The sequence below is a fragment of the Diabrotica undecimpunctata genome, chromosome 6, assembly GCF_040954645.1.
Source record: "Diabrotica undecimpunctata isolate CICGRU chromosome 6, icDiaUnde3, whole genome shotgun sequence".
Classification (NCBI taxonomy): Eukaryota; Metazoa; Arthropoda; class Insecta; order Coleoptera; family Chrysomelidae; genus Diabrotica; species Diabrotica undecimpunctata.
This window is the reverse complement of record NC_092808.1, coordinates 111731218-111747285: the sequence shown is the minus strand read 5'-3', so window position 1 is coordinate 111747285 and position 16068 is coordinate 111731218. Positions and strand designations below refer to the sequence as shown.

Sequence of the window (16068 nt, the reverse complement as noted above, 5' to 3'; positions counted from 1 at the left end):
ATTGGTACCAAACATATCACAATAAAAAGTATATGTACCAGAGTCATTTATCTTATTTTTAAATTAAACCCAAGATACAAACTTAAAATTATACAGCCTTACGCACCAACTACGAGCCACCCGGATGAGGAAGTTGATCAATTTTATGAAGATATCAGAGCAGCTATACAAACTTCAAAGACACATTACACATTGATAATTGGAGATTTTAACGCCAAATTGGGATTCAAACAAGATGATGCAGAATCTGCTATGGGAAACTTTGGATTTGGTGAGAGAAATGAGAGAGGTAACAGGCTTCTTGACTTCTTACATCAGGAAAATCTCTTTGTGATGAACTCATTCTTCGGAAAGAAACCCCAACGTAAGTGGACATGGAAGAGTCCAAACCAAAGAACAAAAAATGAGATTGATTTCATAATATCAAATCGGAAAGATATTGTTCAGGATGTAACAGTATTGAATAAATTTTCAACAGGGAGCGACCATAGACTAATTAGAGCAAGAACCATTTTTAACACTGAAGTTGAAAGAACAAAAATGATCCTCAAAAAGAAAAGTGGAAGGTGGCTGTTCCCAGATATTAAGACTAGTTTGGATACACACGACTTAGAGAATATCAGCATCAATGAAATGAACAATAATATTACTCAAATATTGAAAGAAGCTGAAAAGAAATCTTGTCCTCGTCCTGAAAACAATAACAAAGAATTAAGCCACAACACAAAACATCTTCTAGAGGAAAGAAGAAAACTTAGGGAAAATCAGGATCATAACCAAAATGAACTAAGAATTTTGAATAAGAAAATTAAAAAGGAAGTTAGAAAAGATCTGAGACGATACAATACGATGGAAATAACTAGAGTAATAGAAGAAAACAAAAGCTTGAAAGTACTCAGACAGAGCATGTCCATTGGAAGAAAAAACGTCCACAAATTAAGAAATGAACAGGGGCAAATCATTGAGGATAGAGTTCAAATTATGAACACGATAAAGAGTTTTTATAGACAACTATATAAAGAACAGCAATGTAACCGGAGTGGACCATTACCAAAGATAATCAATCAGGGATCTAAAATTTTACCGGAAGTAACACCCAATGAAGTTCGAAGGTCAGTGCAAGAAATGAAAAACAATAAGTTCCCCGGAGGCGATGAAATACTGGCAGATGCCTTGAAAGTGGCTGGAAAAAGATTATGGCAGGTCCTTGCCAAACTATTCACTAGATGTTTGCAGGAAGCAATAACACCAACCCAGTGGTATAACGCAGAAATTATCATACTTCATAAAAAAGGGGATGCTACCGACCTCAGGAATTACAGGCCCATAAGTCTACTTTCACATATTTATAAACTATTTACAAAAATAATTACGAAACGACTAGAAAATAAATTGGAATTTTACCAGCTCATAGAACAGGCGGGTTTTAGAACAGGCTATGGAACAAACGATCACCTACTGGTAATAAAAAATCTTATAGAAAAATGCACTGAATATAATAAACCACTAGCTTTAATATTTGTCGACTATGAAAAGGCATTCGACACCGTAAATCAACAAAAAATGTTGGAAGCCTTGACAGAATGCCGAATTGACTATCGGTATATAAATATAATAAAACACATATACTAAAACGCAACAGCCAGTGTTAGAGTGGGTGATCGTCAAACCCAGAAATTCCCGATACAACGTGGAGACCGACAAGGGCATAAACATAAACGGAGAAAAGCTTAGCCATCTAAGGTTTGCAGATAATATTGTACTAATAGCTGATAGGATAGATGAGGCCAAAGAACTTTTAAATCAGCTCTACCTTTCCTCGCCAGAAGGGGGATTGAAAATAAATATATCTAAAACCCAGATGATGACAAATCTTGTAGTCAGCGAAGATATATGCGTAGGAACGAGATCCATAGACCAGGTAATGGCCTATAAATACCTAAGTCATGAGATTCGCATAGGAAAAGATAACCAAACCGTTGAGCTTCTCTGTCGTATAAGACTGACTTGGGCAGCCTTCGGCAAGCTGAACCATATTTTCAAATCGTCTGATATACCAATATGCCTTAAAAGAAAAACGTTTAATCAGTGTGTTTTGCCAGTGTTAACTTACGGTGCGGAAACGTTGACCATGACAATGAGAACAGTTCAAAAGATCCGTGTGTGTCAAAGGGCGATGGAACGTGCTATGTTGGGCGCTTCACTACGAGACAAGATCCCAAATCGCCAGCTACGACAAAGAACAAGAGTGGCTGATGCAGTAGAGAGAGTAGCAACACTGAAATGGAACTGGGCAGGTCACGTGGCTCGAATGACAGATAATAGATGGACAAAGCTTTTACTGGAATGGAGACCAAGAGATGATGCCTACCGAAGCAGAGGTCGTTCACCAACACGTTGGACTGACGATCTAAAACGTTGTCAGAGGAATTGGTTGCAAGAGGTACAAGATCGAAATAGATGGAAAATTATGAGGGAGATCTATGTCCAGCAGTAGATAAGCGAAGATTGAATGATGATGATTAAAAATTATATTGAGCAGTGTATCAAAAACTGGAATTTATCTGCGCGTGGAAATGATGCGCGTGAAAAAAAATGGAACATGAAGAACAAAGGACTGGCGGCAGAGTGAACCTACTGATTCTTTTTAAGCAATATACTGTGGTTGTACATCGTACCTATTGTCTTCGTATCTTTTTATAAGGTAGGTTAAAACATTAAAATTTCATTGTGTTTTAACGTAATAATAATGTTGATGAAATTTTAGAATGCCAGGCACAGGTTTTAGTGTGACCAATTGTAAAAATAATTTTAAATATTAAAAAAATAGTTATGTAATTCGGTAATTCATTCAATAGGTAATCCAGTATTGATGGAAATTCAGTATACGCGACAAATTATCAGTGTAAAATGGAGATTGAAATCCTAGATTTACGTAAATATATATATTTAGGGATTCTACAGTATTCACTGCCTTCCCTCGCTCAACCGTTTCCATCTCTCTCTGTTGTTCCATTCTCCATCGTTTAGTCCTCTCTTACTCATGGCGTCGTCTACTTCGTTCCTCCAGGATTTTCGGGGTCGTCCTCTTTTCCTCCTTCCTATGGGGCTCCATTCGGTTATTCTCTTTATCCATCTGCTGTCGCTAGTTCTTCTCACATGTCCATACCACTTTAGTCTTTTTAGTCTTTTTTGTTCTATATATGTTAGTATGTCTGTTTCTATTGATGTTCTTTGCTTTATTTCGTCATTACTTCTCCTATCCATTATTGTTACTCTGCAGCATCTTCGCAGGCATTCCATCTCTGTTGCTACTATCTTACTGCTGTTTTTCTTGTTTATGATCCAATTTTCAGCCCCATATGTCATAATACTTCGCACTAATGTTTTATAAATCTGCGTTTTTGTCTTCATATTTAGGTGTCTATCTTAAGTCTGCAAAACTTAACGTATATAGGTATTCGTTCCGTACCGGTACTCCCATGCGTAAATCTAGGACTTTATTCTGTTTAATTTTAGGTAGCAAACTACCTACATCTCAACAGTTTTCCATAATTAGGTATTATAATCCACTAGACATCTTTATTTCATAACTATCTTTACTATTTTCCACACATCAAAGACATAAAAACGACGATTAACAATGTTACGATTCAAATTACTGTACTCTCGTGACGTAATTTCAGGCTTAATGTTCATTAGTTAGTCGGAAGAGGCAACCGTAGTAGTCTACGAACCGTGGCACATACTAAACTCGCGGATTCGCACACGCGCAAAGAAATTTGGATTGGGGGGAAAAAGCCCTTAATTTCGCTTCTTGTTAGTGTTAGCACAGTATGCACAGTATAGACAACAACGTTAGGTTCAAATTTCAAATCTATGGTTAGGTTGGTGTTGGTGTATTCTGTGCTCAGATATTTAATAATTATGGAAGTTAAAATTGAAGTTAAAGAGGAATATGACCAAAGATACGTTGCCAGTCAGCTATCCACAGAAGTATATCTCCCAGACTTGAAGGATGAAACGGATAAATATTCACTTGAGACAGGAAATAAAAGTAAGTCCAAAAATGATGAATAGTCTGTACAAATCCAATTCAAGTAATACGGTACTCAGTACAGTATAATAATTAGACTTATATCTGATATTAAGATCTTTTGCATTTCCGGAAACATGTGGCTTATATCAATAAAACTTATTTGCTTATGTATACATACTGTCTACTCCATTATTGTTTACATTACTCTATAAACTAATGGTCGCTATCGTCTGCTAAATTATACAGTCGACTCTTGTTAATTCGTAATATTACGAATTATTCATATAAGATCAATTATTATTTATTGACTGTTATTCTATAACAAAGACAAAAGTTTAGAGGTACATACAAGTATGTATTCACAATGTGAATTAATCTTTCGAAAGAACTATATTATACTGGTTTGTTTCAAAGCACTTTGCTGCTGCTCAGACTGCTCAATAATTTTTTTAAGAGATAGAAATGCTTTTTCATCACTTTTGTTTTGTAGACAGAAGATTTTTAAGGCATCGAATGAGGATCTTGCTTCCTTACTGACACTCTGGTAAAGGTTCTATGTATTGTACTCATCTTCATTGTTACTTTTGTCATTCGTATCTGTTGCAGATAAAATTTTGCCATCAGTTAGTGAACCTGAGACAGCAACATCTTCATCCACTTGAACAAAGTCAGAAAAATTCACACTGCTAATGTCAACTAATGGTTCTATTGCTGGTTCTTCATTATCCATAAGTATTGGAAGATTTTCCTAATTTTTTTTAAGAAAACGGATTTTTTGAAGCAGTTGAGAATTGTTAGGGGTTTTACACCACACCTCTCCATGACTTGTCAATCAGTAAAATAGCTGTCAAAACCGAGATATTTGTAGTTCGCTGCTTGTTGAGAGATTCTAAAATGAACTTAACAATTTCTTTGTGATAGAACATCTTAAAATTATGGATGATCCCTTGGTCCAATGGCTGCAATTTGGAAGTTGTATTTGGCAGAAAGAAGTAGAGTTCCACATTGGACAATGTAGGAGGACTGTTGTGCAGTGCAATTGTCTAAAAATAGTAAAATTTTCCGCTTTTGCTGTTTTATGTCCCCATTAACTGCTAAAAGCAAATTGTTACAAAAAGTTTTGTCGTCATCTAAGCTTTTTTGTTAGCACAATAATCCGTAGGAAACGATTTCACACGATTTTCATCTTTAAAAGTATCTTGTTCGATAAACATTTGAAAAATGAGTCAGTTTCATCAGTATTAAAAATGTCTCGGGCATCATAGTTTTCAATCAAGGTCTTCAATTTACCGTGCCAATCTAAGCAAACTGCATCTTCAACACTTCCACTTTCACCACAAACTTTTTTAAACCCAACTCCATTTCTCTTTTTGAAGTTTGTAAGCTACCCTTCACTTGCCGCAAAATTTTTGATGCTTACAGTAGATGCGAACTCTTACTTTTTCCTTCAACAAGTTTCCGCTAATAGACACTTTTTGTTCTCTGCACTGTCTTAGCCAAATGACCAGACTTAGCCAAAAACCAGGCTCATTAGAAAGACATGCAGGGACTGCTTTGCATAAATTTTCTCTATCGCACTGGGGGAACAGGCTGATATTCCAATGATCAGTCTAATAGGTTTAGGGCATCTATGTTTAGCATAGACATATAATACCAATAGACTGATTGCTGCAATACAGTCGTGTCATATAAACAATAGTCCTGCAATACAAAAAGTAGGGGAAAGCTCAAATTTTAATGTTTTCTTTGCTAGAAACTACCAAAAGTGACCAAAAATCAAGAAATACAAAAAAATCAAAAAAGCAACAGAATAAGGCGGCGGTTACATTGGATAAGAATTCGTACGAAAATTTGTTCATACACAATCGTACGAAATCGTAAGAACTCGTCAGAAATAAACAAATCAGTATATTGAAATGCTTGTGGTTATATTGCTTACGACCATTTGTTAAGAATTCGTACGAGTTCGTACGTGTTTTCAATACGACCAAAATATTTTGTTTGTTAGAGTTGTTCGTACGACAAACTCGCGTTTTCTTGTGTTTTGATATGGATTGAGAAGTACTAATAACTTTAGTGCACGAAAAAAGATCCCTATGGGATCAAAAAAGCAAACATTATCACAACAGAGAGTTGAACAAGAAATTATGGAAAGAAATAGCAAGTCAAATGAAACTAGGAGGTAGGTATATTCATTTTAATATTTATTTAAGAATAATTTTATGATATAGGTAATATTATTTTGCTTTTTATATTTCAACACAAAATAACCGTCGTATCTTCAAAATTGTTTTTAACGAGTATTGAAATATTGCATATATTTGTTTCTAATGTCGTAAGCAGTAGTAGTAGCCCTGTTAAAATTTCGTGTTCCAATGTTTCTATGGCTTGTTGTTTGGAGGTTTACAATATCTGTAATGATCTCTGGGCTTCCCTCTAATTCAATAATTATATTGTGTATTAAGCAAATACATTTTACAATTAAATCGACTTTGTTAGGAGCAATTTCAATTTCCGTTTTTAGAATTCTCCATTTTGAAGTTATTACCTATACCAAAGGCGCATTCGACAAGGCGTCTTTTTCTAGAAGGGCAGTAATTAAAGTTTTCTTGTTCCTGCGAAAAATTCCAATAATTATTTTGTGTATTAAGCAAATACATTTTACAATTAAATCGACTTTGTTAGGAACAATTTCAATTTCCATTTTTAGAATTCTCCATTTTGAAGTTATTATACCAAAGGCGCATTCGACAAGGCGCCTTGCTCTAGAAAGGCAGTAATTAAAGTTTTCTTGTTCCTGCGACAAATTTTGTCCAAAGAAAGGCCTCATTAGATAGTGCTTTAATGGATAGGCTGCATCTCCTACGAAAACATGTGGAACAATATTTCTATTCGGCAATGTCTTAGGTACAGGTATAGAACATCCCAGACTTACTTTTCAGTGCGTTAGTTTTTCGATTTCTTTCTAATGCATTAAGTTGGGTGTGACCATGCCCGGGTATCTCTTATGGGAGTGACAGTCCTCTGAAATTTGTATTTCCTAAGGACACCAGAGGGCGTAGCATTCATAGCAAAGCTTCGTGACTGCGCAATACCGCAACCAACAAAACAAGTACGCCATTTTTATTGTGGTTTCGACACAGTGTTTCGAGTTGTATTATTTGCGATTAAATAATTGTTTGCTTTTTTGCCATCATATTTAAATAATTACGGTTTTTAACTGTTGCGTTAATGGTTGTAATAATTACAATAAGGATGCTCAAATGCATATTTTTCCAAAAGATAGGGCGGTAAGTAGAAAATGCTGATATAAGATTTTATTTATTTTTTAATAATTGCCTTAAAATGTCCGATGTTGTCCCAAACTTCTTTCTTTCACGTTATGATGTGTATTAGAATTGTTGCCGATATAGAATTAGGTAAAAGTTTTTTAGGAATTAAAATTATCGCCATTAAAAATGTGGCAATTCTTCAATGTTTCAAGAACTTTTTCTACAAAACTTTTGTTTATTTGTCCTTTTGTAAAGCACCTCTAGAAATATACTATGTAACATTATTTCACAGAAAATATTAAAAACAAACTATTTATTTTTTAGCTTTATGATATTTGGATTAACAAAATTGGCAGAGAAGACTTGCACAATTCATTTTGGACCAGAAGCCCGCTATGTTGGATTGAGATATAAGTCCACCTTGAAATGTGATGCTATTCCTTCTCTGTTTCTGTGTTGTAATTTATAGAAACTACAGAATAGCCACTGTTTAACCAACTACATATAAATACATGTAATTAATGTTTATATAAAAACGTAAAAAAGAAAATAAAGTAGAAAAAGAACCAACGTTTGTTTTATTTTTGTAATCAAACCCTCAATATTAATCTTTATATTTGAAGAATTACGAGAAGATTTTTTAAAAAGATGTTGCTTTCCTAAGGCCGCCAGATGGCGCATTGTCCAGAAATAACCTACACAGTTTCCTATCTATTCAGTAATATATATTCTTTATCTATGGGTGTGACGGAAAAAGCGGTAGTTCCGTGATTAAACAGAAATATATTGCAGCTTTAGAATAAGCTTACATAAATAAGCGGTTCTTTCCTAACCTACGTTTGATTCGTTGATATTTAAATGCGCGCTTTCTCTAGCCAATCAAATACGCCTGTAACTGACAGTTGACGTAAAACTTCGTCCATGCTCGCCGTTCTTTCGAAGTGTTAAACAGCAAGTGACGGCTGTCGTTCAGGTCAGTATTTGTACATAGTATTGGGTGTTTATTTGTATTTGTGTAAGGCCAAGATGACAAGATATACGGAAAAAGAACAAGTACTAATATTAAAATTACTTAGATATTTAATTATTAATTCAGTATTTTATTACCCTGAAAATAAAATTGTTTTATTTACTGTTTATTTAAGCGTGTTGAGGCGTTAGAAATTTCTTCTCTAATTAATGTTTTGCTAGGTTATGGCCGAAATATTTCACCATGAATTCGTCTAAGGATATATCTTTAAGGAAACTCTCCACTTTTTCTATAATTTTCTATTACTTTGATATTCAAATTCTACTTTTCAGTGTTTTTAATAAACTATTATTATTACGAATTAGTAAATAAATAGTTTTTATGATTAGAATTATCTTTTATTTATGTAATTAATTTAAAAGTTACCTAATAAATTTTCAGTCTTTTTTGTGTAACTTATACTATGGCCAAAAAGCAGTAGTTAGAATAGAAGACATAACATCAGAAGAAATAGAAGTACAAAGATGTTCGACAAGGGTGTATACATTCACCAGTATTATTTAATATATACTGATGCCAGTAGGCATTAGAATTAATGACATGATCATAAATTACCTGAGATACGCTGATGATACAGTTCTTTTAGCCGAATTACATGAAGACCTACAGATACTTCTTAATAAGGTGACCGCAGTAAGCGAAGAAGAATATGGACCAACACTCAACAGAGCAAGAAATATATGATAATAACAAAGACAACTCAGGACATTCGTGAGATATATATACAGAATCAGCCTATTGAACTAGTAAGAGAATTCAAATACCTATATACAACGATTAATGAAAACAATGACAGCTCTCAAGAAATACGAATCAGAATCGAACAGGCCAGAAGCGCATTTACAAGAATACAGAGGCTTCTCTGCTGTAGAAACTTAAACCTTAATTTAAAAATATGACTGCTGAGGTGCTATGTGCTATCCTTATCATAATACGGTATGGAAGCGAGGACACTAAAGAAAATTGACGTGAGGAGACTGAAGGCATTCGAGATGCGGATGTACGGAAGAGTACTAGAGATCTCATGGGTAGATGGAATAACCAACGTTGAGGTAATGTGACGTATGCATAAGGAAAGAGAAGTACTAAAAATTAAGAGGAGAAAAGTGGGATATATGCATCATGTGATGAGAGGATATTAATATCTAATACTCCAGGTCATTATGCAAGGAAAATCCGGAGAAAAAGATCCATAGGAAGGAGATGTAACTCATGTAATAACGACTTATTTAGAGCCGCGGTCTTAAAATTAAAAATCGCTGTGATGATTGCCAACTTTCGACGCGCAGACGCCTTGACGCCAGATTGCCTTGAGAAGAAGAAGATACAAAAATTCAATAAATGAACCATTTTGTCGTCGATTTTAAATATTTCCATATTTATAAATTTAATAAACAATATTGTTTACTTTTTAGTTTTATTAATATACGGGATTATCTTAACATATTTTGTAATAATCAAATCTACTCAGATGACCTTGCAATAAAAATACTAGTAATTCCACAAGCTTTTCACCTGTGGCTAAGTACGATCCTGGCATATGTCAGATTCTTCAATAATTATATGAAATAATTCTCGACACACCGAATTCATTCTATGACGTCATTGAGAGGCACTGAAAAGTACCTCTGGGATGTTCTCTACACAGAATGTATTTTGTTCAAAATGGTAGTAAAGTGATGACGTAGTGAAAGTACCACCATCACTCTGCTTTCCATAGCTTCCAACTTCAACACATATAAACTTGTATTGCGCATCTACCAAACCTTGAAGCACAATTGGAAAATATTTTTTATAATTGAAATAGAATGATCCGGATTTTGCAGGACATTTAATTCTAATATGCTTTCCGTCAATGGCTCCTACACAATTAGGAAATTTCCATTTTCTATAAAACTGTTCAGCAATCGACGAAAACATTAATTCGGTTGGAAAAGTCATATGCTTTACGTGAAAACTATTCCATATTACCTCACAGGTTTCATAAACCACTTTTCGAATAGTTGTATGTGACATTCGGAATGAAAAATCCAATGATCTAAAAGATGCGCCAGTTGCAAGATACCTAAAACAAAATCACGCAGTTGGTAAAAAAAAACTAATAATTTTTTGGAGTCTGTAGAAATACGTTGTTGTAAATTTAAGTGGTGATTTTAGTAGAATTTGCTACATTTTTTTTTGAAAAACGTATAGTATAATCATTATTTGGGTAAATTTGCAAAACTGGTGAAACCATGGCAACAACACTTACATCAACGTCATAAGTATTTTGCTATGTCATACCCCCCACCTAACGTGACTAGTAGCGCCGCCGCCATTACGAACGGATGGGCCCATGCAGATCACTCTCTCCACCCGTCCTATTCCACTTGTGCTACTATTGGGTATGTATTGTGGTGGAACTCCACCTATTACATGCTAAAAAGAATGACTGAGTTAGAAGAGGCAATCCGTTCCACATTGGAATTAGTTAATACCGACTTGCCAAATCTAAATAATGAAGACTGTATTTTTTGTTCTCAACTTTCCCAAATTTTTCCCAAGTTCAATGATTGTTATGGTACGCTGCCTGCAAGAATCTTGCAATAAAATTTTAGAAAAAGGAAACCTTACATCCATAATAACCGACGTAGTACAATTACTAAAATCGGGTTTAGCAGAAAGATTTAGAGGTATGGAAGAGAGTGGCACATTGTCATTATGTACATTTATGGATCCACAATTTAAAATGCAGGGATTTTCTGATAAAAATAAAGCTAAAAAAACAAAAGAAAGATTTAAGAAGCTGGTTACTTCTATAATTAAAGAAAAAGAAGATTGTAATATTGAAAATCAACCAGTCCAAGAAAAAGAAACCGATAAAGATGCCTTAAGTCCATGGTGTACTAAACGTACACCTGTATCGAGAGTAATAAAGAAGTCGACATGTATTTGTCTGATGATATATTACCCAGAAAAAATTCGAATGGAGATTGAAACTTTTCATTACAGTGGTGGAAAAAAACCATCGCCATGTATATCCTAACTTAACCACTATATTCATAAAATATTGTAATATTGGAGCAACATCTGTTCCTTGTGAACACATGTTCAAAATCTGGTTTAATTTTAAATCAAAGAAGAACACGGTTAACAACAAGTAAACTGGAAAAACTTATGTTTTTAAATGTCAAGTTAGACGATTCGCGATTTAATGATAACGTGTAATGTAAATGTAAGTACGATTTACTATTTGTATTGTTTAATTTATTTTTCAAGTTATAATAAATATATCCTTCATTAGTTTTTTTCACTTCAATACATATACACATAAACGATAATAACCAATATGTTTGTTTATGTACTCTCTTACTTGAAACTACTGTTAAACAATCAACTAGTTACTTGTTTACGAAAAACGGTTCAGTTTCGTTAGCGATAAAAACGTCAACGACCCACCTCTACTTGTTACCACAGTATTAAAATCAAAGAGTCCTTACTTTGACGAGCGACGTTACAAAATAATTTTGTATGAAGCTTTTTTATTGTGGCGTCATAATGCAGTTTATTGTTTTTATTGGGAATAAGGCACAATGTGACGTTAAAATAAGCTTATTTTGATGTTTAGATTTCCAATTTAGAAATCGTACTTAAAATATGAACATTAATAAATTTTATTTAAGTGGAAATCAAAATGTTAAATTACACTTACTGTAAGCTAAAATTGTGGCATATTCTCAATAAAAAACAGTAAGCTGCCATTTAAATCAATTCGCCCAAATTTGATTATCTTCGAACATTGTTCAAATGCTAAAAAGACAACAGGTCAAATAAAATCAAAAAGTTTGACAACGTTGAACTTCCCTTCTTTATTATTTCCACTGATGCATATTCGGCGATATAAAGGGCCGACCTAATATACCGACCATAAACTTTTACCTACACTATATATATATATATATATATATATATATATATATATATATATATATATATATATATATATATATATATATATATATAATATAATATATAATCTATATAAATATTTATGTATTTAGAATAATTAAGTGTTTTTGGATGTACAGTAATTTTTTTAATTTTTAAACATAAAAATAGGTTTTGTATATTAAAAAAAGATGAGAGACTGTGATAAATTTTATCAACATTATAATACATCTTCGTTGATACAACCTCATTAAGTTTCTCCCTGATGAAGGACATAACCAATGTCCGAAAGCTTGGAATAAAGGTTTAAAAGAATACACGTTTCATTTTTTATTGCTGCAAACCCAATATTTAACGTTTACTTATATATATATATATATATATATATATATATATATATATATATATATATATATATATATATATATATATATATATATATATATATGTATATATATAAATTGTAAAATTCACATCTTTACATTTCTTTATTCTGAAGTTTCTACATTAATTTTTTCTTGTAGCAATATTTTTATACTTGGTTTCTATTTCAGATTATTCAGAGGAGGAGTGCATAATGACACCTTCGTCCCATAAAGAAGAAGAATCTATAAATCGATACTCTGAAGAGAAAACATTAAATAAAAATATGAAAATTCCGATTTCAGAAGGATCTTACCACTGTAAACCGTGTGATTTTAAAAGACATATAAAAGTTCACACTGGAAATAAACCTCATAAATGTGAAATTTGTCTTAAACAGTTTATTAAAAAAAATAATTTGAATAAACATATGAAAATTCATACTGGACAAAGACCTTATAAATGTGAAATTTGTCTTAAGCAGTATACTCAAAAAAATAATTTGAATGAACATATGAAAATTCATTCTGGGGAAAGACCTTATAAATGTGAAATTTGTCTTAAGCAGTTTACTCAAAAAAATACTTTAAATCAACATATAAAAGTTCACACTGGAGAAACACCTTATCAATGTGAAATTTGTCTTAAGCAGTTTACTCAAAAAAATAGTTTAAATGAACATATGAAAACTCACACTGGAGAAAAACCTTATACATGTGAAATTTGTTTTAAGCATTTTTCTTACAAATATAGTTTGAATGTACACATGAAAGTTCACACTGGAGAAAGACCTTATAAATGTGAAATTTGTCTTAAACAGTTTACTCAAAAAAGTAATTTAAATGAACATATAAAAGTTCACACTGGAGAAACACCTTATAAGTGTGAAATTTGTCTTAAGCAGTTTACTCAAAAAAATAGATTAAATGAACATATGAAAACTCACACTGGAGAAAAACCTTATACATGTGAAATTTGTTTTATGCACTTTTCTTACAAATATAGTTTGAATGTACACATGAAAGCTCACTCTGGAGAAAAACCTTATAAATGTGAAATTTGTTTCAAGCACTTTTCCTACAAATGTAGTTTGAATGTGCATATGAAAGTTCACACTGGAGAAAGACCTTATAAATGTGAAATTTGTCTTAAGCTGTTTTCCTACAAACATGTTTTAAATGAACATATGAAAATTCATACTGGGGGAAGACCTTATAAATGTGAAATTTGTCTTAAGCAGTTTACCCATAAAAAAATTTTAAATCAACATATGAATGTTCATACTGGAGAAAGACCTTATAAATGTGAAATTTGTCTTAAGAAGTTTGTACGACAAAGTATTTTAAACAAACATGTTCTAGCTCACACTTGAGAAAGACCTTATAAATGTGAAATTTGTCTTAAGCAGTTTACAGTACAAAGTAATTTAAATGAACATGTTCTAGTTCACACCAGAAAAACCTTATAAATATGAAATTTGTCTTATGCATTTTACACTACAACAGTGGCGGCTCGTGACCTCAGTATGCGGGTAGGCGCCTTTAGATATATATATATATATATATATATATATATATATATATATATATATATATATTTATGATGTATTATTTGTGAATGATGAGCAATGAGTGTTTTTTAATAATATATATATATATATATATATATATATATATATATATATATATATATATATATATATATATATATATATATATATATATATATATATATATATATATATATATATATATATATATATATATATATATATATATATATATATATATATATATATATATATATATATATATATATATATATATATATATATATATATATATATATATATATATATATATATATATATATAGAGTTTTTATCGCGGTTCTCAAAGAATTAGTTTGTAAGCACTTTTTTAAATTATCTTTATTATATCTATTATGAAACACATATATATCTAACATAGCCAATGTAAATTTAAAATAAACTATCTTTAAATTGAAATTCTTATGAAACTAATTAAATTCTATAGACAATGTAAAATTTAAACAAACTATCTTTAAAATTGAAATTGTTATGACACTAACTAAATTATATTAACAAAATTTTGTACCTTTCTGTCACTGAATGCCTAAATGAACTGTTTTCTATAGATATATAGATTTTAATCACCACTCAATGTCTTCGTTCTCACCCTCGGTTATCCTTGTTTTTGTGAAATTCCTTTTTCCTATTATCAGCTTCCACCAATTCAAAATATTTTTCTTCTTAATAGCATTTATATTTATTCTTCTTTTCAATATACCAATATCCAATCACCAAATATATTATATAATTTTAATTTTCAATTAATACTTCCTTCCATTATCCAATCACCATTTATACATAACATAATTTTTAATCTTCAATAATATTTTCTTTATTCTGTTTCTTAATCTTCATTGAACTCACTATATTGAACATTTCACCAACTGATTGACTGTATTCTATCTTGAAACTTACTGAACAACTAACTGTAACTAACTTTCTTACTAACTCTAACTAACTTTCTTACTAACTCTAACTAACTTTCTTACTAACTCTAACTAACTTTCTTACTAACTGGACTCGCCATTTTGAATCCAAATCACCGAGTATTTATACCTTTTCAATGTTCCAGAACCATCTGGCAAGAAATCCTATTCGAATTGTTCTATATATGAATGTTCTCGAAAAAGTATATCTTGGATCCACAGACATAACCATATTCGAGAAAGTTCTTCCGCAAACAAAGGTTAAATTCTGTGTTCTAGAGAAATCTTTACTTTTCTATCGAGAATTTTGTTGACATTTAGGCTTTTCAGATCAGAATATCAAATATCAAACACCTAAATTAACAAATTACACTACTTCAAATCCGTAATTATATTTAAACTAAACATTTTCAACTATCATATAACCCTATTTCACATTCGCAATTATTAATTTAAATGTATAGTTGGTTGCCTATGCACATGACTCACTTAAATATATTTACAATATTATAATTATTAAAATAAAACTTTTTACACTTATTATATGCTAATTTTTTAAGAATACCCTCATATAAATAATTTTTATAAAATTCTCTAGTATATAACTTATTAAAATAACCAAATATTTTTTATATCTAACATAATAATATTATCTAGTGTGCAACTTATAAATTATTTTCTTTAAACACCAATCATCTCAATATATATATATATATATATATATATATATATATATATATATATATATATATATATATATATATAATTTTTCTTGGGTATAGGTCCTATGCACTTTTAAAAAAGCAAATTTGAAGGACCTATTTCTTGAAAAAACTCAGAAGTGAAACAGTTCGCGTGTTAATGTACATATTGTGTTTAGCGCAATGACATACACATTACACACTCCCGGCACAATCCTGG

The 16068-nt window shown here is 31.5% G+C and overlaps 1 protein-coding gene across 2 annotated transcripts in view; it reads left to right on the top strand.

The window, feature by feature from the left end:
* Positions 1-14200, top strand: part of LOC140442784 (uncharacterized) — a 39871-nt gene extending 25671 nt beyond the window's left edge. Inside the window, exons 1-2 of one of the 2 annotated variants that reach the window (XM_072533757.1) lie at positions 3547-4057; positions 12823-14200. In XM_072533757.1, coding sequence (XP_072389858.1) covers positions 3880-4057; positions 12823-14003 — 1359 coding nt within the window. In that variant the 5' untranslated portion in view covers positions 3547-3879 and the 3' untranslated portion in view covers positions 14004-14200. Of the gene's footprint in view, positions 1-3546; positions 4058-12822 lie in introns of those variants that run through there. The other variant, XM_072533758.1, reaches the window with a different exon arrangement.
* Positions 14201-16068: the final 1868 nt, after the last annotated feature.